This window comes from Dromiciops gliroides, chromosome 1 (genome assembly GCF_019393635.1).
Source record: "Dromiciops gliroides isolate mDroGli1 chromosome 1, mDroGli1.pri, whole genome shotgun sequence".
In the NCBI taxonomy this organism is placed as follows: Eukaryota; Metazoa; Chordata; class Mammalia; order Microbiotheria; family Microbiotheriidae; genus Dromiciops; species Dromiciops gliroides.
Genome location: NC_057861.1, coordinates 668,880,785 through 668,906,454, shown reverse-complemented (window position 1 = coordinate 668,906,454; position 25,670 = coordinate 668,880,785). Strand labels below are relative to the sequence as shown.

The 25,670-nt window shown below is 47.3% G+C and overlaps 1 protein-coding gene across 1 annotated transcript in view; it reads left to right on the top strand.

Annotated features, from left to right (window-relative positions):
• Positions 1 to 7,520: 7,520 nt before the first annotated feature.
• NBEAL2 (neurobeachin like 2) overlaps positions 7,521 to 25,670 on the top strand; it is a 95,959-nt gene continuing 77,809 nt past the window's right edge. Inside the window, 6 exon segments of the mRNA XM_043976596.1 lie at positions 7,521 to 7,579; positions 12,743 to 12,831; positions 13,632 to 13,781; positions 15,751 to 15,832; positions 16,781 to 16,908; positions 18,924 to 19,006. Coding sequence (XP_043832531.1) covers positions 7,550 to 7,579; positions 12,743 to 12,831; positions 13,632 to 13,781; positions 15,751 to 15,832; positions 16,781 to 16,908; positions 18,924 to 19,006 — 562 coding nt within the window. The 5' untranslated portion in view covers positions 7,521 to 7,549.

Genomic DNA, 25,670 nt, shown 5'->3' with positions numbered 1-25,670 from the left:
GAAAGCTTTGCATATATGTATGTATGTATATGTAAAATTAGCTGGTTGAAACCTATGATGTCTTCATTATTCCTGTTCATAACCACTGTAAACTGCCATATTTCTGCAGATATTCCCATTTATTTATGTAATTAGGTAGAAAAAGGTTAAGGGATATGTGTTCCAATGGATTGGTGAGGGAGAAGGTGAGCAAGCGCATGGCTTTGTCAGGAGTGCATGAAGAGAAGTAATATGTAAGAAAGTTGGAAAGGTAGATTGGGGCCAGATTGGGATCAGCTTTGAATGCCAAAAGGAGGAGTTTGCATTTTATCTAGAGTCGATAGGGAGCCACCAGGGTTTATCGAGTATGAGAGTGCCATAGTTAGACATGTGCTTTTAGGAGTATCACTTCAGCAGCTAGATGGAGGATGGTTGAGGAGGGAGGGAGAACAATTAGGAAGCTATTTCTTTTTTTCTTTTTTCTTTTTTCTTTTTTCTTTTTTCTTTTTTTTGCAAGGCAATGAGGGTTAAGTGACTTGCCCAGGGTCACATAAGTGTCAAGTGTCTGGGGCTGGATTTGAACTTATATCCTCCTGAATCCAGGGCTGGTGCTTTATCCACTTTACCACCTAGCTGCCCCAGGAAGCTATTTCTTTTCTTTTCTTTTTGTTTATTTGTTTGTTTGTGTTTGTTTTTTTTTTTTTTGCAAAGCAATGAGGGTTAAGTGACTTGCCCAGGGTCACACAGCTAGTGTCAAGTGTCTGAGGCTGGATTTGAACTCAGGTCCTCCTGACTCCAGGGTTGGTGCTTTATCCACTGTGCCACCCAGCTGCCCCCTCCAGGAAGCTATTTCAAGAGCTGAGTTTAGAGGCAATGAAGGTCTGAACAAGGGTCATAGTCATGAGGTTGGAGCGGAAAAAATATGTGGGATGGATTTTGTGGAGGTAAGAAATGACAAAGCTTGGCAACTGATTGGATATAGTGGATGAGGGACATGAGACATTATGGCTGACACTGAAGTTGTGAAGCTCATGTTGCAAATAATATTCCTGACAAGTTGTAACGTAGTCTTCATTTGAAGACTTCCATTGACAGGGAACTCTTTACCTTATGAGTTTGGAGAATTGGGGAGCAGGAGGAAATGCCTAAATGAGCAAGAGGGAGAGACTTCAGCATCATCATCTAATAATAATCACAATAACAACATTTATAATAATAGTTGGTATTTATAGACCACTCACAGAATTGTAGAATTTCCATTTTGGAAGGGGCATCAGAGGTCATCTCAATCTAATCCATACCTAGATAGGTATCTTCTCCCCAAAATACCCAACAAGTGGATCATTCATCCTCTGAGTTTGCCTCCTTCTGTTTCTATACACTTTTCCTTATGATACCCTGTAGGACAAAGTGGCTTGTAGCTTATCAAATCATAAAGAGATGGGGGCAGCTAGGTGGCACAGTGGATAAAGCACCTGCCCTGGATTCAGGAGTACCTGAATTCAAATCTTGCCTCAGACACTTGACACTTACTAGCTGTGTGACCCTGGGCAAGTCACTTAACCCCCGTTGCCCTGCCCCCCCCCAAAATCATAAAGAGCTTAAAGGGACTTCACAACATAGAATCAGGAGACAGTAGGGCAAGTCAGACCATCCTATCACCTAGACCACCACTTTCACATCACCATGGAGATTACCCAGGTCTCTGAACCCAAGAGCCTTGGGAATAGCAGTGCCATCGCCTTTCATTCCAGGCCTCAAAGCCATCATTAAGGGAAGAAATCACAGTACACAAAGGAAGGACCCACCTTGCTCACTACCCCCACACTAACTGCTTACCGAATGCCACCATTGGTCAGGTAAGCCCAAGAGCCGCTGGAATGGCAGCACCCTTCAAACCACCGTTCTTGCTACTAGCCCAGTCCCCCACAACCTTCAAGCCTAGAAGCAACCTCTGTGGAGAGGAAATCTGGCAACTTTTCTCTGGGTACTGTGTCTCAACAAGTGGTCCAAAACCAGAAACAGATGTGATTTTATCAGTGGAAAGAGCATTAAAGAGGACACATAACCTTACCTCTGTGCCCTAAGGATCATGGGACCTTTCCATTTGAGTTACCATTAAAACTTTTTAGGGATTGTCTCTCCTATTAGAATTTCAGCTCCTTGAGAAGAGGGACTGTCTTGCTTCTCTGCTTCCCTAGCACTTAATAAAGTTCTTTGCACACAGTAAGTGCTTAATAAATGCATTCATTCATTCATAGATTGTGGCATTTCAGGGATGAAATAAACCTTAGAACATAGAGTGTGGAACGGTTTGTCCTGGGTATTTTTTCCTCTTCTCTCTGTATAACTACTTGCCAATCTCATCAGCTCCCATTGTTCAATTTTTATCTTCAGGCAGATGACTCCCTGGTTTTTATACCCAGCTCTGCTTAGTGGACATTTCTGCCTGGATGTTTTAGCGGTAGTTCACACTCAGCATGGCTAAAATTGAATTCATGATCTTCCCCAAATCCACCTTTCCTCCTAACTTCCCCATTTCTATTGATGGCACCACTGTTCTTGAGAGCAAATGAAATAATGTGTAGAAAGTACTTTGCAAACCTTAAAGTGATACATCAATCCTGTTGTTGTTACTGTTATTGTCCTCCTCTTGGTAACCCAGGCTCCAAACCTTGTTGTGTCTATCTCTCCTCCACACCATTTCCTGCATCCGGCTCCTTCTCTCCAGTCACAGGCTCTACCCTCCTAACCTCCCTGCCTACCCTATTGCAAGTGTCCTAATTAGTGTTTCTGCATCTACTCTCCCACCATGTTCCCCCCAAGCCATCCTTTACACCTGCCAAATTAATATTCCCCAAAACACAGATCTGACTATCTTATCTCCCATTCACAGGACTTGAGTGGCTTCCTACTTCCTTGAAGATAAAATACAGAATTCTTAGTCTGGTATTTAAAGTTGTCCCCAATTTGCCTCCCACATAACTTTCCGTGTTTATTTCATATACTTTCATGCACTTTTTGTGCATACTGGCCCACTAGATGTTCTCCAAACGTGGCATTCCATCTCCTGCACAGCTGCATCCCCACATCTGGAATATGCTACCTCCTCACTGCTACATCTTGGCACACCTAGCTTCTTCCAAGACATCTTTTTTTTTCATATCCCTTTTTCCCTGAGTTAGCCTGCCCCCCCCTACTCCCTCTGCCCATAATTTTCTCATTTGATCCTGTAAACACAGAATGTTCCTATAAAACAGAATGTCAGAGTTGGAATGGCCCTTAGGATGTAGAATATCAGAATAAGAAGAGGTTTGAAAATCCTAACACCTGACCCTCTCATTTTATACTTATGGAAACTGAGGATGGGGTAGGGGGTAGGGAACATGACTTGCCAAGGACTCATTAGCTATTGAGCTCAATAGTATGATGAAAGTCCCATCTGGGACTCTTTCCACTATCCCACGATGCCTCATACTGACCAGACAGGAAATCAGGGTGGAGAGATGATGATGTGGTATGTAGATTACCTCCTGGTTTCCCTCACGATGGGCACGTGACAGGATTTTGGTTCCCTAGGGGGGTAGAATGGGTGAGTGGTGTTTAGCCCAAGAAAATTCCAGTGGAAGCAGGTTTATATCAGTGCTTAGTGGGGGCCCAGGGAAGATGGGGCAAGCCAGTCAGTGTGGTGAGAGAGGCTGGGTTGGGATGCTCGGGGCACAGAGGCCAACTACCTCACCCAGGCACCCAGTCCCACCCGTTGACTCAAGCTTGAGCTGTCAGACAGGCCCTACTGGGGTGGGTGACAGCTTGGAAGGTAGTAGAGGTGTTTCGTGTGAGGGTGCGTGTACCTACCGGCACATATGTGTATGTGCCTGTTTATATACATCATATACATCATATGAACAAGAGACCATACCTTATAAGAGAAAGAACTTTAACTTAAAGTCAGAAAGTCTGAGCTTGAGTTCTGACTCCAGCAGTTATTGACTGTGTGATCTTGGGTGAGTCATGTATCTTCCTGGTTCCTAGTTCCCTCATCTGTGAAATGAGGGGGTTGGGCTAGAATCAGGGGTTCTTAACCTTTTTGTATGTCACAGACTCCTTTGGTGAAACTTATGGACTCCTTTTTAGAGTCAAGTTTTAAAATAATTGAAGGAAATGCTAAATCAGAGATTAATGAAAGTAAACCCCCCCCACCCTTTTTTTTTGCCATCCAGAGTTTTCAGCCCTTCTGAAATCTATCAATGGCCTCCACCAGGATCTCTGAACTCCAGGTTAAGACTTCCTGGGCTAGATGGCCTCTAAGGTCCCTCTGGCTTGCTGGTTTGGTGAATGTAGCCTTTTCTGAGTTTTCTGAGTTCTTTATTTGTGTAATGACAATAGTGATAATATATACACTACCAACCTCACGAACTTTTTATAAAGAAAGGACTTTGTTCTGTCTTCTGAGACTGAGTTCCTTTATCTAATTCAGGTTTGGAAGGTCAGTGACCACTCACAGGCCCAATCCCACTACTCATCTACATGACCTGGGATAGCTCCCCCTTTTTAGGCGGCCTGCTGACTCTCTTTACCCCTCCCCCTCCCCTGTTCCTGGGGGACTCCCCACATTGGTGGAAGACTTTGTATGGACTCCTGATTGACTTTAGCCCTGTGGCAGCTGTGAAGTCCCAAGTGTAAGTGAGCCACCAGCCTCCGGCTCCCCAGGAGCGAGGATTACAGGCATGGGCCACCATGCCCAGCCGGGAAAGCACTTTGTCAATATGGTGGCGCAATGGAAGGAGTTCTGGGCTTGGGATCAGGAAACCCCAGTTCTTTTCTTAGCAGAGAGATCTTGGGCAATTCCTTTCCCATCACTGAGCCTGGGTTTCTTCACCTGTAAAAATAGAGATGAAACTCCTCTCACAAGGCTGTTGTGCTGCAGAAATGGGAGCCACTGATAGTATGAGGACATGTATGTATCTATGGGGATGATCTATCTATGGGTCGATAGGGAGTAAGTCATGAATGATGTGTGTAAGTATCTTGTGCACATAAATGCATGGGGGCAGCCATGCGTTCTGGTTAGGGGTGAATGTGTGGTGTGGTTGTCGATGTGCATCTCTGTCATCTCAACCCGGAGCCAGAAGCTGTGTCGCAGCGACACTCACTTGGTTGGACTATGATGTTCTTCTGAATCATGAAGCTACAAACTTTTCCCTAATCTTTGTGGGCTCGGGGGTGGGAGGTGGGGAAAACAATTTCTGAGGAAAGTGTTTTTGTGGCAGCAAAGACTTGTGAGAGATAAGGGGAAAGATATTTTCCTTTCCCATGACTGGAGGGAAGCAGGGAGCAGTTGCAGCCCTTTTGGGAGGAGAGAGGAAGGTAAGAGAGGCAGCCGTGAGGTCATGGGAAGAATATTTTCTTTACGAAGTCAGGAGAGCTGGGTTTCCCTCCCAACTAGGCTGTGACTATTTGACCTTAAGCAATTCACTTCCTTTTCTGGGCTTAAGTTTTTTCCTCCTTAAGATGAGGGAGTTAGACGAATAGTAATAATAATAGTTAATAACAATAACAACAACAACAATAATAATAATAATAGCAGCTAGCATTTGCCTAGTGCTTTGAGCTTTGCAAAACACATTGCAAATATTATCTTATTTTTATCCTCACAACTACTCTGTGAGGTAGGTGCTATTACTATTCCTGTTTTATAGATGAAGAAACTGAGGCTGATATGTGTTAAGTGACTTGCCCAGGGTCACACTAGGTAGTAAGTTTCTGAGGCTCGATTTGAACTCAGAACCAACACTGGATCCATTGTGTCCCTTCTAGCTCAGACAGCCTGTGTTCTAAGGTCCCTTGCAGGTATGATGGTCCAAAGTAAGAACACACACCATGTCTAGGGGAAGCTAATCCCTCAAAGTGATAGCACTGGGAAGCCCTGCAAATGGTAGGGGTGTCCTCTGTTCCCCATCCTTGCTGCAGGGGCCCTTCTACTTGGGTGCCCTGACTTCCTTCCCTCTTGTAGATTCTACTCTTTCCATCCCTCAGTCAGAGACATCACTACTAATGCACACCCTGTGGTTGCTTCCTCTCAGGCTCATTCCCTCTTACCTCCAGCCCATCCTCCCACCTCACCCCCTCCATAAAACCATAGAATGCCATAGTTGTTGTTCAGTCATTTTAGTCATGTCTGACTCTTCGTGACCCCATTTGGGGTTTTCTTGGCAGAGATACTATAGCGGTTTGCCGTTACCTTCTCCAGCACATTTTACAGATGAGGAAACTGAGGCAAGCAGGGTAAAATGACTTGCCCAAGGTCATATCGCCGGTAAGGTTCTGAGGGTGGATTTGAACTCAGGTCTTCCTGATTCCAGGCACAGAGCTCCATCCACTGTACCACCTCGCTGGTAGGGACTTAAAAAATCAAAGAATCATATTGAGAGATGGAAGGAAACTTCAAGGTCATCTATTCCAACTCCCACATTTTACAGTTGAAAAAACCGGGGTCAAGAGAAGTGAAATGACTTGTCCAGGTTCAGCCAGGCAGAATCAGGATTTGAACCCAGGTCCCCTTCCTCAATTCCATATCCAGCACTGCACCATGTTGTCTCTCTTGAGAGTTTACCTGGCCCACCTTCCTCATTTTAGAGCTGAATCAACTGAGACTCAGAGGTTCATTGACTTGCTGAAGGTCAATTGGTTGTAGTTCATTCTCTCTTTTTTCTTTCTTTGTTTCTTTGTGATTTGCCCAGGGTCACACAGCTAGTAAGTGTCAAGTGTCCGAGGTCAGATTTGAACTCAGGTTCTCCTGAATCCCGGGCCAGTGCTTTATCCACTGCGCCACCTAGCTGCCTCTGTAGTTCATTTTCAAAGAGGACCATGGCATCGGGAGGTGATGTCATGACTTGCAGTGAATTGGATTTAAGTAGGCAGGGCTGTGCAGAGTCACCAGCCTCACTCTCTCTGATGGATGGAGCCCGTCTGTGTCTAGTGACTGAGCAATACACAGTCAATAGCAGAGAGGAGATTGAACCTGGCTCTTTCTATCCCCCCAAACTGGCTCTTTTGATGCCCTCCCCTCAGCTCATAAATTCTACTTGTTACTCCTCCCCCTAAAGACCCTGGGATGATCAGGAAGCTTATATCCCCCCTCCCACATACACCCCCAGACAGGGCAGTGCAGGGCATGTTGGGAAAAAGAACAGGGAAAGGGGAGGATGCCTCCTGAGTTTCACAGTTTGGGGAGGCCTTTCCTAAGTGCACCCCCTTCCCTCCTCCCCATCCCCTGCGGTCTGGGGCCCCGGCCCCCTCCCCCAGAGAGGAAGCTGACTCTCTCCCCAACCCTGACTCTGCGTTTCCTGCCACCAGCCCGGTGAGGGCGGGGGTTGGGGGGGGGTAGGGGTAGCTGGGATATGAGGCCTACATGTGTGAGACTTGCTTCCCCTTTGCACAAGACCTAATCTCCTCTCAGAGGCAGTGCCCCACTCTCCCTTTCTTGTCTCCCCGCCTTTCTGGCTCCTACCCCAGAGCTGAGCTCTGCTTCATGGACACTTCTCAGAGCCACTGGTGCCCACCGCACTCCATGGAGCCGGCCTGGGGGATGGGGGTCCAGGTAACTCTGGGGCCAGTGGCAGAGATGGGGGCTTGGTGGGCAGGGGTTGTTCAGGTCAGCAGAAGGGGACGGGTCCTCGGAGCCTTCATGCAGGTGGGTAGGAAGGAGCATGGGGATTCATTCAGGTAGAAGGTCTGACTGGGAATCCTGGATCTCAGCCAGTACCCCCAGCTTGGCCTCTGTCAATGTGTGTGAGCTGACAGGGGAAATGAAAAGGTTGCACTTGGGGGAGTGGGTGCTCCCATGGGGGAGGACGGAGGAAGGAAGGGGGAGACCTTGTGTCCTTGGTGTGTCGCTAGGTGAGTGTATGTCTGTGTGTCTAGGTCTGTGTGCTTGAGTGAGTCTCTTCGAGGGCACCTACCTGCAAGTATCCGTGTTGCTTTGAGTGTCTGTCTGTCCCCGTGAATTTCACTGGGTGTCAGTGACTCTGTGTCCCTGTCAATGCCATTTGGATGGGTGTGCATCTCTGAACATCTCCAGATTTCTCTGTGGAAGATATTGCTCATGGGCTACATAAATATGGGAATGACAGAGTTTCAGAGGGTGCAGGGGACTTGGGAACTACTGAGTTCAGCCCCTCCCTTTACAAAGGAGGAAACTGAACCAGGAGACAGGAAGCATATGCACCACCTGCTCCTTCCCAACAGCCAAGCGGAGCAGAGGCCTTGTTGTGCAAGGGGGGCCAGGGAGCTATAAACACAAGATGCCACGACTCTAGGCACACGCCCTGGTGTGGGCTCCTGGGGGCATCCACGTTGACGGATGTGTGCACGCATGCTTGTGTATATGATCTCCACACGTTGCTGTGTGTGTCTCTATCCGTGCATGGAGAAATTCAGCATCACCCTCGAGCTGCCCCTCCTGGAGCACTGCAGAGTTTGCCCAGGGAAGCTTAGGTTCACACCCTCAGAGCTCTGGGAGACCCTGGGTCATCTCCATCAGTGCTTCTCAAAGTGTGGTCCTGGGCCCTTTCAGGGGTCCAAGATACAAACATTGAGATATAACCCACAAAAGCAAGAGCTCTTTGGGGGGACCCTAAAGAGTGGGAAGGGGCTTGACACCCAAAAGTTGGGGTCCTGCTCAGCTTGATTTTCTCATATTTTAATGGCTGCTTCAATCTAATCGATTTTCTTTGTAATCCTGGGGATTTTATCTCATGCTTCTGAAAAAGGGCTTAACCATAGCCTTCAGCAGACACTGCTCCAGGGATCTGGGACACAATCTAGGTTAAGAAGCCTTGATCTAGATGGTCCAACCCTGTCATTTGATAGCTGAGGAAACTAAGTCTCATTGAGGAGAAATGACTCACTAGAGACCACACAGCTGGAAAGTGACAAAGTGGATTCCTACCCGGGTTCTTTGACCCCCCCAAATGATGTTCTTTCCATTATACCAATTTCTTTACCGGATCCTGTGAAGTAAGGAGTGAAAGTATTATTATGTTCTTTTTTATGGCTGAGGAAAATGAGGCTGGGGGTGGGACTTGACTTACCTAAGGTTACCCAGCTGGTAGTTAGTGGGGAGAGTTCAACCCTTTCTGTTTCCTGGCAGGTGCTTGTCCACATGCAGGCAAATGCAGAATAGGCACGTGAGGGGCAGGGAAACAGGACCTCCCCACACTTACCTTCACTAGCCTATCTCACTCCAAAGCCCCCGTTCTCTCCCACACCTGTGTTCTCTCTCCCTTTCTTAGTGGATTTCCCCTTCTTCCTCCTCAAACAGACTGCTCCTCCAGCTCTGCTGCTGCCACAGCGGATCACAGGAATTGTGCCAGCTTTGGCCATGGGATGTCCCCCAGCATCAGTTCCTAAGCCTTTTAGTCTCAGTGCCCATCCTTCTCAGCTCCCTTCACCCTTCCTTGCCTTTGCTTAGTAGAGATATCCCTCGAAGCAGCTGTGCCCCTACCTTCCCCAGTGTCTGTTCACTCCATCCTGGGGCTTTGCCACTGGCCCAGATGTGGAGCCTGGAGTGCCTATGAAGAGCCACATCTGGGCCCATGGCTGGGTAGTGCTGCTCTTCACTGATCTACATGTATTCCTTCCTTCCTTCCTTCCTTCCTTCCTTCCTTCCTTCCTTCAGTCCTTCATTCATTCCTTCAGTCCTTCATTCATTCCTTCATTCATTCGTTCCAGTCTGTCTATGTGGATGCCCCCAAGTACATGGTCCTGTTCTGGGCTCCCCTTGGATATTGAGATGGAGCTCCTAGCCTGGTTAGGCATTGCACACACTCCAGAATCTCACACATGCAAAGATAACTTATAGCATAAAACTGTTGAAATGGGACCAGGCATCAGGAAATCTGGCTTGGAGCCTCCTTCTCTGCCACTTGCTAGCTTTGTGATCTTGGGCAAGTAACTTCCCTTGGTCTAGACCTCACTTTTCTCAACTGTAAAATGGGAAGGTAAATGTCTGCATTTCCCATCTCACGAAATAGTGAGGATCAAGTGTGGTGACACAAAGGGGAAGCTTTTTGTGGACCATAAAGTGCTAGAGAGATGTCAGTTCCTATGTGTGGTTCATGCCAGATGAGGTGTTACAGTTCCCTAAGGAAGAGAGTTCACTGGCCTGAGGTGGTCTGGGAATGCTTCCTGGAGGAAACAGAGTCAGGGATGGACACTGAGGGATTTGATAGGATTTGGAGAGACAAGCGCAGTGGTGTCAGATTCAAATAGCAACAAGAGCCTTTAATTGGTGCATAAGGATCTCTGTGGGCTGGTTTTAAAACGTAATGTTATCTATGTTTTATTACATTTTTATTTATTTTGTTAACTATGTCCCAACCATAATGTATTCTGGTTCCATGCTTTGGGGTGGCGTGTTTGACATCTCTGGTGTGGGGGAGGAGGGCACTGGCCTCAGAGTTAGGACACCTGGTTTTAAATCTCAGCTCTGATACTTTCTAGATTTGAGATTCCAGGCGAGTCTGTTAACCTCAGTAGACCTCGGGGTTGTCCTCTGTGAATGGGGATCACTACCCTCACATTACCTGTCTGAACAGGATTATTGGGAGGAATGTGCTTAATAAAGGTTTAAATACCGTGGAAATGGAATGATTATTACTGCAGGTATGTGTGTTTGTGTGTGGGGAGGGGAGGCTAGAAGTGGGCATCTACCTACCACTGGGTGCACTACTGCCTCATTACCTCCACTGTCTGTGACCTTGAGATCTCTATTTTGGCCTTACACTTACTCCATGCGGACTGATCATTCAGACTCCCTAGGAGATGACTTGGGGTCTGGTGGGTCCTCTCTTGAAAATATGGGGGTGAGCCAAGAGTAGGGTCAGGGCCATCTCTTGTTAAATTGTGATTTTTTTCCTTTGGCTCTCTGTACCCTTCCATGGGGACCCTGGCACCTTCATGCTGTGCAGGGACCTCACCGTGGCCTTTTCCCATATAAGCAGTGCCTCCTGTCCTCATCTTCTCTCCTGTATTGAAATTCCCCTTTGCCAACTGCTCAGGGAGCTAAGGGAAGGCTGTACCAATAGATTGGACCTTGGATTCCAGAACTGGGAGTTTTACTTTATAGAGGAGTCACTGAGGGGTTTGAGGAGGGAAGTAATGTGATTGGAGCAGTATTAGGAAGATTGCTCTGCCAGTCGGTACAGAATGGATTGGACAGAAGAGACACTGGAGGCAGGAAGAAACCACTAGTTATGAAATTATTACAGTAGTAGAGTCAAGAAGAAATGAGGAAGCAGGGCAGCTAGGTGGCTCAGTGGATAGAGCATTGACCCTGGAGTCAAGAGGACCTGAGTTCAAATCCAGCCTCCAACACTTACTAGCTGAGTGACCCTGGGCAAGTCACTTAACCCCAATTGCTGAAAAGGAAAGAAAAAAAGAACAAAGAAATGAGGGTCTCAGCTAGGGTGAGGGGTGAAGTTTGGGGTGGGAATGGAAAAGAGAGAATGGATTGGAAACACATTAGGGAGCAACAGTATTATAGATACAGAGTTGCATGAGACCTTAGAGGCTGTTCAGTCCAAGCCCATTTTACAGGTGACAGAACTGAGGCTTAGAGAGGGGAAGGGGCTTGCTCGAGGTCACACAGGCAGTCAGGAGCCATGCTGGGATTGGAACTCAGGTTGTTTGTACCAGTGCTGTACATGACACCGTGATGCTTCCTTTGAACTTGGCAATTGATTGGCTGTAGGGGGTTAGGAAGAGGGAAGTGTTGAAGCTGCTTGGAGGTTACAAGCCTGGGATAAGACACAAGTCTTGCCCTCAGGGGGCTTATATTTTAGTCAGGGAGTTAAGATGCATAAAGAAATAACCATCATACAAGACATCTGATGAGAAGCACAAAAAGAAAGGAGAGGCATAAAGAAATAATTGTTAGAATTAGAGTTGGGAGAGATGACTTCCAAATGGGGGCATGCCAAGGAAGGGTATTTGAACCCAGCCTTACAGGATAGCTAAGACTGAGACAAGTAGGGGCTGGAGGAGGGGCAGTAGTGTGGGGCTTATGCAGGGAACTGGGAAGAGAGATTAGTTTAATTGGAGTATAGGGTTGGTGAAGGGGAAGAGTGTGAGAAAAGCTGGCATGGCTTGTAAGAGTTAGACTCTTAGAAGGCCTTAAATGCCAGGATAAGGAGGCAGAACATTACCCCGTGGGTCATAGGGAATCATTGAAGGTGTTTGAGGAGGAGACAGGTGCTATAGGCAAGATGGATTAGGGAGGGGAGGAGGGGGGACCAGAGACAGGGAGTAAAAATAATCTCATTTCTTTTTTTTTTTCTTTTCCTACAATATTCCTATAGTGGCATTATTTTTGTTTTCGTTTTTTGGAGGGTGGGGCAGTAAGGGTTAAGTGACTTGCTCAGGGTCACACAGCTAGTAAGTGTCAAGTGATTGAGGTTGGATTTGAACTCAGGTCCTCCTGAATCCAGGGTGCTTTATCCACTGCACCACCTAGCTGCCCCTATAGTGGCATTATTTGCCTCACTTTGCAGATGAGGAAATTGTGGCAGTGTTCTTACCATGGTCCCCTTGGCTAGTTAGTGTCTGTCAGGATTTGAACCCAGGTTTCTTGATTCCAAGTTTGATGCTCTTGCTACTACACCATGAACAGGCCTGGTCAACAGGAGAGCCTTAGGACATCTGGTGCCTGTAGTTTGCCCTCCAGCTGAACCTCACCAAGTCCTGGGCCTTGTGTTTCTTGCAGAAAGACTTGAGCTACCTGCACCAGTGGTTGGAAGCATTCGTCACCAGCTTTGAGAAGGTCATTGCGGTGCATTCTCTGGAACCTCGAAGGTGAGGGGGAGGGCAAATGAAGAGGAATAAAGGGCCCAGGGCACAGATCCCCAATCCAGGCTCCACCTAAGCGTGGCTGGGGGCAAAGTGGGTAGAGAGTGATGAGCTGTGGGAAATTCACACAAACATATGGAAGTACGTACAAACACACATACACAAACTTGTTCCCGCCAGCCAAGGCTTCACCTTCCTAACCTTCCCAGCTCCACCATGTTCTCTGCCATTCCACCCAACCTTGGCTTCCATCCCTCAGGGTTTCCTTCTCCCTCTCCCTTCCAAGTCAACAGCCAATTTGTATTAAGAGGAGAAGATTAGAGGAGAACTTTCTACCCTTCTGGTCAGCTGGGGGTACAGTGCTTAGAGTGCTGAATCTGGAGTCAGGAAGACCTGAGTTCAAATCCAGCCCGAGGCACTTACTATCTGGTTAACCCTGGTAGGTGAGACACCTAATCTCTATTGGCCACAGTTAACTCTATTGTAAAAGATGAGGATGATAACAGCACCTACCATCTTGGTTTGCTGTGAAGATTGAAGGAGATAATATTTGTAAAGGGCCTAGCATAGCACCTGGCACATAGTAAGCACTAGAGAAATACTAGGTTTCACTGAGTATTGTTATTGTTATTATTACCATTATTATTCCACATCCTTTCAGGGCCTTCCCTCAGCTCCTGTGCCCCTGGGGAGTGGCTCTCATGGAGGGGTAGAGAGGTGGGTGACCTCAGGCGGGGCACCATGGGGATGAAAATTGGAAGGAGGTGGCCCAGTTCTCTGTCAGTGACCCCTCTTTTTCACCCCAGGCCAGAAGAGGCTACGTCAGAGATTCCCCTCCTGCCCCAGAACGTGCTGCAGGTCCTGGGGCAGCAGCTGGGGCTATGTACCGAGTGCCTGGGGGAGGCCAACCTGACCCAAGCCCTGCTTCTTCTCAAGTTCTTCATCATTATCTGCAGGTAGGCATAGCCAGGTGTTGGGACAGAGGAAGAGAGGGGTGCCGGGGCGGGGCTCCCGCTTGGAGATGTCATTTTCCTCTCTTGAAAATGGAGATGTTGGTCAGATTAAACTATATGGTGTTCATCATCGCTTCAAGCCCTAAGATTCTATGAGTGGAGGCCCCGTCTAGTTCTGGCATCCTCTGAAGTTTCATAATGCCGGCTGCCTGACCATGGTCGACACATTCCCGTGTCTGAGCCTCCATTTCCTCATCTAAAGTGGGAGAAGAGGCTGGTGTGATGATCTTGAAGGTTTTTTCCAGCTCAAACATCCTGGGATTCTGGGGTGGAAAGGTCAACTCTTTGATTTCCTCTTTTCACTTCCTTGAGTCTTGGGTAGGCTCGTCTTCTCCCTCCACCTTGAGTGTTGTCTGCTTCTTGCATCAGAACCTTTCCTTCCAAGTACCTCAGCATCCTTGTGGGTATGTGTGCGTGCCTGCCTGCACACATGGATGACACATGCATGCCCGCAATACAGCACTGCATCCATCATGCTTGATACAACATCCATCCCAAGCAGAGCCCGGCTTGGGAGCCAGTAGCCAAGCCTGAGAAGGCAAGGCTGTGGACCCTGCACACTTCCTCATTGAGACAGGGGGATTGAGGATGGGAGATAAAATGAGCGTCTCTATCCTCCCTGAGCTCTTCATGGTTTACACTTAATCACCAAGCATTTACTAAGTTCTTATGTTCTCAGCATTACGCTGAGCTCTGAGGATACAAAGACAGACCAAAACAGCCTGTGTTGCTGGATTGCTGAATTGTTGAGTACGTATAGGGATGAACGTGTAGAAAGACTGGGAAGGGAGGAAGGATTCAGATTCTGAGAAAGCCTTTGAGTGCTGGGAGACTTCATCTTTGATTCCGGAGATAGTGGGAAAGCCCGGTGAGCAGGGAGGGAAGGAAATGAGGTCAGACCTACACTTTAGAAACATCATCTTGATGGTTGAGTGGATGGAAGATGGATTGGAAAGGGGAAGGAGGCCTGCTGTGGTCCAGGGGCAGAGGTGCGAAGAGGCTGAGTTAGTGTTACGTCTGTATGTGCAGAGAAAAGAGGATGTGTGCTAGACATGTTGTAAAGGTGGAGAAGTGACGAGGTTTGGCAACAGTTTGGACATCCTGTTTGAAACAGTCCATATAAGGACGATTGTCCCCGTTCTATGGAGGAGAAAACTGAGGCTCAGACAGATGAAGTGTTCTGCTGTAGGTCATTTGGGAGGAAGTGTCGGAACTGGAATGTGAACCTAGGTCTCCTGACTCCCAGGGCAGGGGTTGTTTTGTTGTTCCACATGGCTCCCCAGGGGCATACCCTGAGTGATTTGGGCTTGAGGGTAGTAGGGTCAAAGCAGACTTGCATTCTTGTCCTTGGTACACCAAGGAGACTGAGGCCAGGGATGCATTCGGCTCTCTGGGCCTGTCCCCTTCGCACCCTTCTCCGCACAGTTGGCTCCTGATACCCCATGTTGGGAGGTGGGGTGAGGGAGGAGGACTGTCCTCATTAGACTAAGGGGGAGATGCCTGTCCCTTTCCTCCTCATTTCTGCCGATACTTTTCCCTTATACTCCCATCACTCTGGAGCGATCAGAGTGATTGTGTATGTCATTGTGTCTCTCTCTGTGTGGTTGTGTATGTTTGGGCTAAGTTGGCTTTGTGTCATCATTGTTATCCCATGTCCATTTTTTCCTCTGTGTCCTTGTGTGTGTGTGTGTGTTTCTGTGTTCAGATGGTTCTTTGTCCCTGTGGGCATAGGTCCCGGTGAGTCTTTCTGTTGTATCATCATGGACCCAACCATGTACTCATCATCAGGGGCAGGGCATCCTTGTGTCAATGTGTGCATCTGTGTGTGTACTTAAATCCTGGGAAAGCACTCGATATGCTCGCAGGCCTCCCCCTGATTCCCAGTCATCTCGTCTTTCCTTCATCTTTGCAGAAACCTAGAGAACGTCCAAGCAGAGAAGACTCCCATCTTCATCCCCCCAGTGATCATGATGCTGGGGGCCTGCAGTGCAGAGGTGAGACCCTCTGGGTAGGGGCAGGGTCTGGAGGCAGGGAGGGCCTTTCCCCATGCTGTGGAACCAAGATGATCAGTTCCTGCCACCTCTTTCTAGGTGTCTTCTCTTTCGTAGCCTGTTGTTAAGTCTCTGACCTAGGAGATCGGGGAGTCCTGGAGACTGGACCCTTTCCAAACCTAGGACACTCACTATTCAGGGGGACAAACAGAGCTGTGGGAGTCATTTAGGGTGTCATTCCTTCTTGGTTGTGAGTGTGTACCTTTAAGAATATATTTGGGGGGCAGCTAAGTAGCGCAGTGGATAGAGCACCGGCCCTGGAGTCAGGAGTACCTGAGTTCAAATCTGGCCTCAGACACTTAACACTTACTAGCTGTGTGACCCTGGGCAAGTCACTTAACCCCAATTGCCTCACTGAAAAAAAAAAAAGAAAAAGAAAGAATATATTTGGAGACAGCTGGGTGATGCAGTGGATAGCGCATAGAAGGACCTGAGTTCACGTGTGACCCTGGGCAAGTCATTTAACCCAATTGCCTAAAAAAAGGAGAGAGAATGTGCTTGAGTGTCAGTGGTTGTGGTTATATATCACTATATAAAATAAAGAATTGGTAAAGAATTTCCTCTCTCTGGAAGTTCCCCATACAAATCAAATCACAGAGCTTGTCCCCAAAAGTATGCGTGTGCCACTGTGTGTTTGTGGATGTTGTGGTGTGTCTCAAATGTGTCAGGGCCTGAGAACCTGACCAGTGCCTGCTGAACACTTCCCATGCTCAGCCCAGTGCCGAGCTGGGCAGGGGGACCGTGAGATCCTATCCTTGAGGAGCCCACTGTCCATCCCACTGTCCAGACTTACATGGGAAACCCCACAGGGCTGCTTGGTGACCTTTCCAGGGTCAGCTCAGTGGGACTCCGTTGCCCTAATCTTCCCTTCCCTCTTCCTCCCATCCCCAGCTGAAGAAAGGTGCTCCGGTCCCTGACAGACCCTGCAGGTCTCAGCTGGAGAGCGTGGCCCTCCATGCCCTCCACCTTCTGGAGTGCCTTTTCGACCCCTATCAGACCTGGAGACGGCAGCTGAGTGGGTGAGACTGTCGGGGAGGGGTGGGAAGGACATGGAGGGGCTCACAGTATGTGTGCAGTGCGGGGCAGGTAGGCCCAAGGACCCGTGACTATGCAGATCAGAAAGTATCAAAGACACCTCCTCCCACCCTGTGCCCAACACCATGCTGGGCCCTTGGAGGAGAGGTTGGTGAGAGACAAGCAGAACACAGCATCCTTGTCATCAGGGAGTGCCGTCTCTGCCTGGGGACACCAGAGAGGGACTAGAAATAGCAAGTACTAGAAGACCTCAAAGAAGGGAGGGTCACTGCAGGCTAGGGTTGGGGGTGGGGATGAGGGTCTCTCTCTAGAGGAAGAGGTGGGATTTGACCAAGGCCTCAGGCTCCGTGAGAAAGTGCCCATGCCTTACTTTTATTTAGAGGAGAGTCTTGGTCAGGTGTGTAGGGTGAACAAGAGGGCCCCTGCGGCTTCTTTCCATGCTGAGGTCCTGTGATTTGTTCATTTGTAGGCTCTAGAACAAGAAAGGACCTTGGGCTCCTCTGATCTAACCCCCTTATTTTATGCATGGGCCAACTGAGTCCCAGAGTAGTTACTGTGACTTGCTCCAGGTCACATAGATATTAAGTGTCATCCTTTCAATGGTTTGTAAAGTTGCTATCTGTACGGGGCTAAAATTCTAGCTAGACTGTCTAAAAACCTAATGAGTGGTCACCGTAAATTATAAGCAAAACAAAACATTTATTAGGCACTTGCTGTGTACCAAACATTGCTCAGCACCGGGGGAAGCCCAAAGTTTAGATAAGACACAGTCCCTGCGTCCCCATGGAGATCACAATATAATGAAGGGATCAGACACAAACACAGATAACTATCACATGCAGTATTGCATAAGTGTAATACTGAGAGCAGCAAAGCGTTATTTGAGGTCTGAAGGAGAATGCTGTGATGGGGTGGGGAGCGATTGAGCAAGCTTCCTGCAGAGGGGCATTTTCTGAGATGGGCTTGACAACCTCTCTAGAAACTGGGCAGGTGAAAATGGACGTAGGGAGAAGAGCCTGGGGAAGAAAGCATGCAGGGTACCTGTTTAGGAGAAAGTTTCATTTGACTGGAGTACAGGGCATATGGATCAGACTTCAGCTTTTCCCAGGAGCCTACAAAGGCCTCTCTAGATTTTTGAGCAAAGGAGCCAAGGACACGATGAATTCTGAACTCTAGGAAGATTACCCTAGGCCAACCTGAGATCAAGGGGGTTAGAGTGGAGAAAGTTTAGTTTGTGAGAGGAAGAAGACAGGTCGAGAGACTCCTACAGTAATCCTGGAGGGGTGGAAAGGAAGACCTTGGTAATCTCCCAGGAAACTGAGGCAGTGCTGTGTACACAGTAGGCACTTAATAGTTGTTTATTAGATGACTTGCCAACCGATTGAATGAGTGATTTGGACCTTGAAGGAAGGCATTCTGGGTGAGTGGAATGGCATCAGCAAAGCTGGAGAATGAGCCTGCTATGGGCAGTGGACAATGAGGCGATGAGTTCACGGTCTGGTGAAAGTGGAGTGTACACATGGAGGGAGAGTTTTGGGAGGCCGTGAATTCCAGGGTGAGGAGTTTTTACTTTCAGGGTATGAGTCAGGGTAAGCCATGTGGAGCTTTTGCCTTTGTCAGGAATTTCCTCCCCTCTCTTTTTTTTTTTTGAGGGGTGGGAGTAGAGAAGGTGTGATAAATATCTGTTGTAAACAGAGCCAGTAAGCAGTGCTCTGGAGGGTTGAGGCTTGCTCATCACTCCCACCCCTTCCGATCCCCTGGAGGACAAGAAGGGACTATCATTGGCCCTTGGAAGAGTCTGGGTGGAGGACCTGCTTGGGAGATTATTTCTGTGGCCCTAGTGAATGGATGGGTGTGGATATTTGAGGACAGACCAAAGGTACAGTAGGCAGGCAGTGTTCTGAGGAGCCCTCAGCGCCGTATCTGCACCCACAGCCCCTTCCCTGCCCTCTCCCCAGCTCCCAGCCTCAGGGGCTCCTTCCTTCCTCCCTTCCTTTAGGGAAGTCGTGAGCCCCAAGGAGAAAAGCAAATACAAGTTTGCTCCAGCAGCTCTGCCAAAGGATTTCAGCACTTTCTTTCAAGGTGAGTCCAATGTTTTTTTCCCTCTCTTTTTTTTCTATTTTCTCCTGCTGGTGAGAGGGCAGTTGGTATTGTAGATAGAGCTCTGAGTCTGGAGACAGGAAGACTTGAGTTCAAATCTGGCCTAAACCCCTTGTTAGTTTGTGACCTTGGGTGAGTCACTTAACCACTGTCTATTTCAGTTTTCTTAACTGGAAAATGGGACTAATAAGAGCAACCTACCTGCCAGGGTTGTTGTGAAGATCAAATGAGATAATGTTTGTGAAGTGCTTAGCAGTGTCTGACACATAGTAGTCCCTTAATAAATGCTTGTTCCTTTCTCCTTCTCTCCTCCATTTATCCTTTTAGTTACCCATTTAGTCAGTCAGTCAGCAGTCTCTCATTCATGTAATAAGGTCATGGACTTTGGAACTGGAAAGGACTCTTAGAGACCCCTGAGTCCAACTGCCTCATTTTACAGAGGAGGAAACTAAAGCCCAGAAGCTCAGGCACTGTGCTAATAAGCACTTTATGAATATTATCTCATTTGATCTGCACAACAACCTTGGGAGGTAGGTGCTATTCTTGTCTCCATTTTACATTTGAGGAAAGCGAGGCAGAGGTTAAGTGACTTGCCCAAGGTCACACAACTAGTGAGGAAGGTGAAGTTAGTTGCCAAGGAATTTCCTATAGCTAGGAAGTAGCAGTCAGGATTTGAACTCAGGTCCTTTGACTTGAAATCTGGTGCTTTTGCCCCTCATAGCATTCTGGTCATAGAATCATCTCAAAGCAATCTGTAGCAATAATTGCATTAATGATGGAAATGTTTTCCATGATTGCACATGTATAACTTATATCTGACTGCTTACCATCTCAGGGAGAATAGAAGGGAAGGAGGGAGCGAGGGATAGAATTTGGAACTCAAAACTTAAAAAATTATTTTAACATGTAACTGGGGGGGAATAAAACACGTATAAAAAACAATTACATTGATAGCTATGGCATTGGAAGGCTTAACACTGTGTGTGCTTTTCCTCCTGACTTCCCTGTGAGATAGGAAGTCCAAGTGTGAGATTCCCCATTTTGTCAATGAGGACGTTGGCAAAGGGGAACTTATGCATCCATGGTCAGTCAAGACATGGTGGATAAGTACCAGAACTGCGTTTTGGACCCCGGGCCCATAGAATTATCGAATCTCAGACTTGGGAGGGCACCCGGAGGTCACTGTCATCCCAACAGCCTTGTGAGCTGGGGTAGTGTGAACAGTATCAGCTGAGGAAATTGAGACCTAGAGAGGAGTCATCCTTCAGTCCAACTCCTTCCTGGGTCAGTCAGTCAGCAAGCATTTGTTAAGTGCCTGTTATGGGCCAGCTGCTGGGCACATGAAGGAAGAGAGCAGTGAAACAGTTGTTGCCCCTTGGGGAGCTTGTCTTCTGTTGGGGGAGACAGCATGTATACACAGAAGTCCATGCAAAATAAATGCAAAGTTGCGGGGGTGGGGCTGGGAGAAGTAACTGGGGGATCAGAAAAGGGTAAACAAAGGAGGTGATACTTGGACCTGGATTTTAAAGGAAATCGAGGATTCTCTCTCAGAGGTGGAAGGTAAGAGTGAATGCCTTCTAGTCCCGAGGGAGAGCCGGTGCAAAGGCATGGAGGTGGGAGATGAGTATTATGTCTAAAGAATGAGAGCTATTTTGACTTCAGCACAGAATGCATAATGGGAAATCATGTATAAAAAGGCCAGAGAATTTGGGACTGGCTTGTGAAGGGCCACTAATAGAGGAGTTTATATTTGATCTTAGAGGCAAGAGGGGGCCACTAGCTTATTGGGGGAGGGCAGCATGGTCAGACCTACACTTCAGAAAAAGTGCATTGGCAGCTGCGTGGAGGAAGGATGGGAGTAGGGAGAGACATGAGGCAGGCAGACCAGTTAGAAGACTGTGGTAGTATAGTAGTCCCTGCAAGAAGTGAAAGGGGCCTTAACCAGGATGTGGCTGTGGCGTGGAGAGAAGGGGGCATAGATGAGAGATGCTGTAAAGATAGAAACGATCAGGTTTGTCAACACATTAGCTATGTGGGATGAGCTCAGATGAGAAATCAAGAATGAGATCAAGAACCGCATGATGAAAACAGCATTCTTGACAAGTGGTCATTTGGTCTCCATTGGAGGCTTCCAGGGACAGTAAACTACTTCTCCAGGAAGCCTGTTCTACATTTTCAGAGCTCTGAGGGTTTGAAAGTTTTTCCTTATACCCTGATGAAATCTCCTTTTTAGCTGGGGTCTGAGGCAAGTCAAGGAAACCAGAGGTGGAACTGAGGAAGGAGAGAGTAGTAGGAATAGCCAGTGATCTCCTCTCCCACCCTCCACCCCACCCCCTGCCACCAAGTTGAGTAAGGGAATGTATTGTGCAGTGATCAGCAAGGAAGCCAGTGTCCCTGGATCACAAGAGCCTGTGGAAGGGGTTAAGGTGTCAACCAGCCTCACTCTCTTCTCCAGAGCTATCTGGGTCCAGTAGCAAACATCAGGACAACTGGCCCTAGGATATTTGACAATCGGGGTTAAGTGACTTGCCCAGGGTCACACAGTGTCAAGTGTCTGAGGCTGGATTTGAACTCAGGTCCTCCTGACTCCAGGGTCAGTGCTCTATCCACTGGGCCACCTAGGCATCCATGAAGGACTTTAAAAGCCAGATAGTATGATTGCAGCTACTGCTCTTTTGCATTCCCTTGATGCACAGTAAGTTTTATTCCAGTTCCTCATTTTGTTTTATGTATATCTTTGCTTTTTTTCAAGTGTTTCTTGGGGGCAGCTAGATGGCGCAGTGGATAAAGCACCGGCCCTGGATTCAGGAGGACCTGAGTTCAAATTCGGCCTCAGACACTTGACACTTACTAGCCGTGTGACCCTGGGCAAGTCACTTAACCTCCATTGCCCTACCCCCCCCAAAAAAAAAAACTGAATACCTCAAGTGTTTCTTATAAGCAACAAATGATGGGATTTTTTCTTTGTTTTCTTAATCTTTCTGCCACTCTTTTTAAAAATTTCTTTAATACATTTACATTTAAAATTGTGATAGGTTTATGTTTTCTTACATTTGTAAGAATGTTTTTTCTTTTTTTTTTAGGATTTTAAAAAATGTTTTGGTTTTTCTGTTAAATCAGATTTTTTGTCCCTATAATAGATCGGGGGGGGGGGGGAGCATTAGACTATATGGGGGTGAATACAATAAGGTAATACTGGAAAGGTCAGGGACCCCAGTGAAGGACCTTGAATGAGAGGGAAAGTAGTTTGGACTTTCCTCAAGAAAGGTGTAACCACTGGAGATTTTGCCACAAAAGTGTTATGTGGTTCAGAGCTATGTATAATAAGTAATTGGACAGTGTGAGGAGTGGATGAGAGAGAGAGAAAGACAGACAGACAGACAGACAGACAAGAAGACCAATTAGGAGACCAATGAACCATTCTAGACTGACATTAATGAAGGCCTTAACAAGGATGCTTTCAGTGGGAATAGATGTGAGAGCACTTGCAGAATTGAGGACTTGAAAATGGATTAAATGTGAGAGAGGAGGTAGAGGGCAGAATCACAGAATCTCCAAGTGAGAGGAGACTCCAAAGATTGTCTCATCCAACACACACCTGAGCAATGCCTAGGGAGTGAGCGGATGACTCAGCTGGGAGGCATCAGTTACGCCTTAGAGGAAGGGGAAGAGAATAAGCATTGCCTACTATGTGCCAAGTCCTCTGCTTAGGGCTTCATGAATATTATCTCATTTGATCTTCACCACAGCCCTGCAGGGTAGGTGCTGTTATTATCTCTGTTTTACAGTTGAGGAAACTGAGTCATGGAAAGTTTGATGATTGGGGGTGGGGTGCCACAGACAGATAGTCATATCAAAGAGGGGTACAGCTTTAGAGGGAAAGGTCAAATTCTTGGTTTTTAAAAAGTTTGAGGTATTGTTCCTATGGCAGATGAAGGAATGGAGCTTGGGAGAGAAATTCAAGACCAGAGAGATAGATTTAGGCAGAGGGGTCTGCCTCCCAGGGCTGTTGGGAAGAGCTAAGGAAGTCAGAGATGGGAAAGGCTTTTATGTGTTAGAAGAGAGCTCCTGTTGGACCTTAGATCAGGAGCTGAGACCCCTGGCTGCTTCTGCTTCTACTGCTGCTTCTTCTTCTCCCTTCTTCTTCTTCCTTCTTCTTCTTCCTTCTTCCTTCTTTCTTCTCTTTCTCTCTCTCTCTCTCTCTCTCTCTCTCTCTCTCTCTCTCTCTCTCTCTCTCTCTCTCCAGGGCAACAAGGGTTAAGTGACTTGTCCAGGGTCACACAGCTAGTAAGTGTCAAGTGTCTGAGGCCGGATTTGAACTCAGGTCCTTCTGAATCCAGGGCTGGTGCTTTGTCCCCAGCTTCTCTTCTAATTTCAGTCTAATAAAATTATGTTTGGCAAATATTTATTAGGTGCTCACTGTGTGTATGTCTGTGGTCTTCTTAACCTTGTTACTGGCTTCCCAGATTAGAAAGGAAAAGCAGGATGCTTGAGAGGAGAGAGATTCCTCGAAAGAGAGAGGGGGAGATTCCAGTTATATATAAGAAGGACAGTTGCTAAGTCAGCCCTTCCTGGGGGGGTCGGGACTTCCCCATCAACTTCCCCTGCTAATTGCTGGTTCACTGGTGGCTGCAGGGGGAGTGAAGAGGGTGTTGGGAACTTTGCCAAGGGAAAGCCACTCAAAGGAGCTGATTCCCCCTCCCTCTCCCCCTCCCTCATTAATTCAGAAAAAGCAGACACACACACACACACACTCTTGGTGTGAGGAGAGGGATATGTGCATATGGATGTGACCTGAATTGGAAGAACTACATTTTGTCATGCCTAGGGGAGAGTGAGAGAGTCTGTGGGTGTGACAGGAAATTCTATGATTTCTCATATCCACTTTTCTTTATGAGTCTTTGTCCCTATACCTGGGTGAATATTTGTTTTTGTATATGTGTGGCAGATGGTGCATTTATATAGGATCACAGCTTCTACTTGAACTCGTCCAGTGACAGAGAGCTCACCACCTTACAAGATGGTCTGTTCTCATATTAGACAGCTCTCATTGCTTTTCCATGAGCAAAGACCTTCCTAATTCTGACCAAAAGGTCCCTTTCCTGTAGGTTCTACCTTGGTCCTCTAGAACTAAACACAAGTGTCCCCTTTCTTCCATGTGTCTACACATGTGTGTTCTTTTGTTCAAGAATCTGAACATATTTTTCTTTATGTCAGTGGATAAAGCACTGGCCCTGGATTCAGGAGGATCTGAGTTCAAATCCGACCTCAGACACTTGACACTTGCTAGCTGTGTGACCCTGGCAAGTCACTTAACCCTCATTGCCCTACCAAAAAAAAGAAAATGTGTGTCTCTGAGTGTCGGACAATCATGAAATTGCTGCAAGGACCTTACAGAGTTAGGGATCCCTCAGCTTACCTGTGCCAGCCTAGTGATTCTTTCCCACCCTCTTTCTTTCTTTCTTTCTTTCTTTCTTTCTTTCTTTCTTTCTTTCTTTCTTTCTTTCTTTCTTTCTTTCTTATGTGGGGCAATGGGGGTTAAGTGACTTGCCCAGGGTCACACAGATAGTAAGTGTCAAGTGTCTGAGGCTGGATTTGAACTCAGGTACTCCTGAATCCAGGGCCAGTGCTTTATCCACTGCACCACCTAGCTGCCCCACCCCTCTAGTGATTCTTAAGGGCCCCTATCCACAATGATTCCCTTAAATAATTAAAAGAAATGCTCACTTTCAGCTATAGGTCAATAAAAATAAAGATGTAAGGTTTTTTTCCTGTCCAAATTCTCTAGCCCTTTTGGGAAACCCAGTTTAAGACACCCTGATCTTGCCCTTCCCCCTTATTATGGGGAGAAGTGACTTACCCAAGGTCATAGAGGGAGTGAGTAGCAGAATTGGGCTTCAAATTTTATCCCTTAATTCCAAAATTCAGTGTTCTTTCTGGTCATATCAGCCACGATGCCTACAGACATGTGGACATTCCATAGAGTATTTCTTTGTGGGTGCCACGATGGGCCTCTTGTTCCCTGCTTATAATTTCCCTGGAGCAATTTCCAGGGATTAATAGCTCCTCAGCCATAGCAGGTCCTACCGGGATACACGAAAGCCACCTCTTTCCTATGGTCAAGGCCTGACTCACTTTCCCCTCAAAGCTGCCCTATGGACAGCACTCCCCTCCACCTCACTTTTCCCGGCTCCTCCACAGCTGGTGGCAGCAACCAGAGGCCCTGTCCAGAGTCACTTAGCTTAGAGCCCTTTATTATCAGAACCCTCCTCTTCTCCCTTCCCATCCCCCAGAGCCCAGAGCCCAGAGCCCGGGCCTCCTCAGAAACGAAGAATAGTCAGGTGATGGAGACTCCCTCTTCAGGGGGAGAAATTGCAGAATAAGAAAGGGCAGGGACCTTACCTGGGGGCTGAGGATGGATCTGGGCTTCAGCTCCTACCTGGCTGGGATTCTTAACCTTTGAATCTATGAACTTGGTTTAAAAATTTTTTTGCTAAGTGCATTTTCATATAATTGATTTCCTTTGCAATCCCAAGTCTTTGGTGCCTTTAACAATATCATTCTGGGGAAGGCTCCATGAGCTTCACTAGACTGTCACTGAAGGTCTGTGACACTAAAAAGGTTAAGAACCCTTTTGAATTGGATC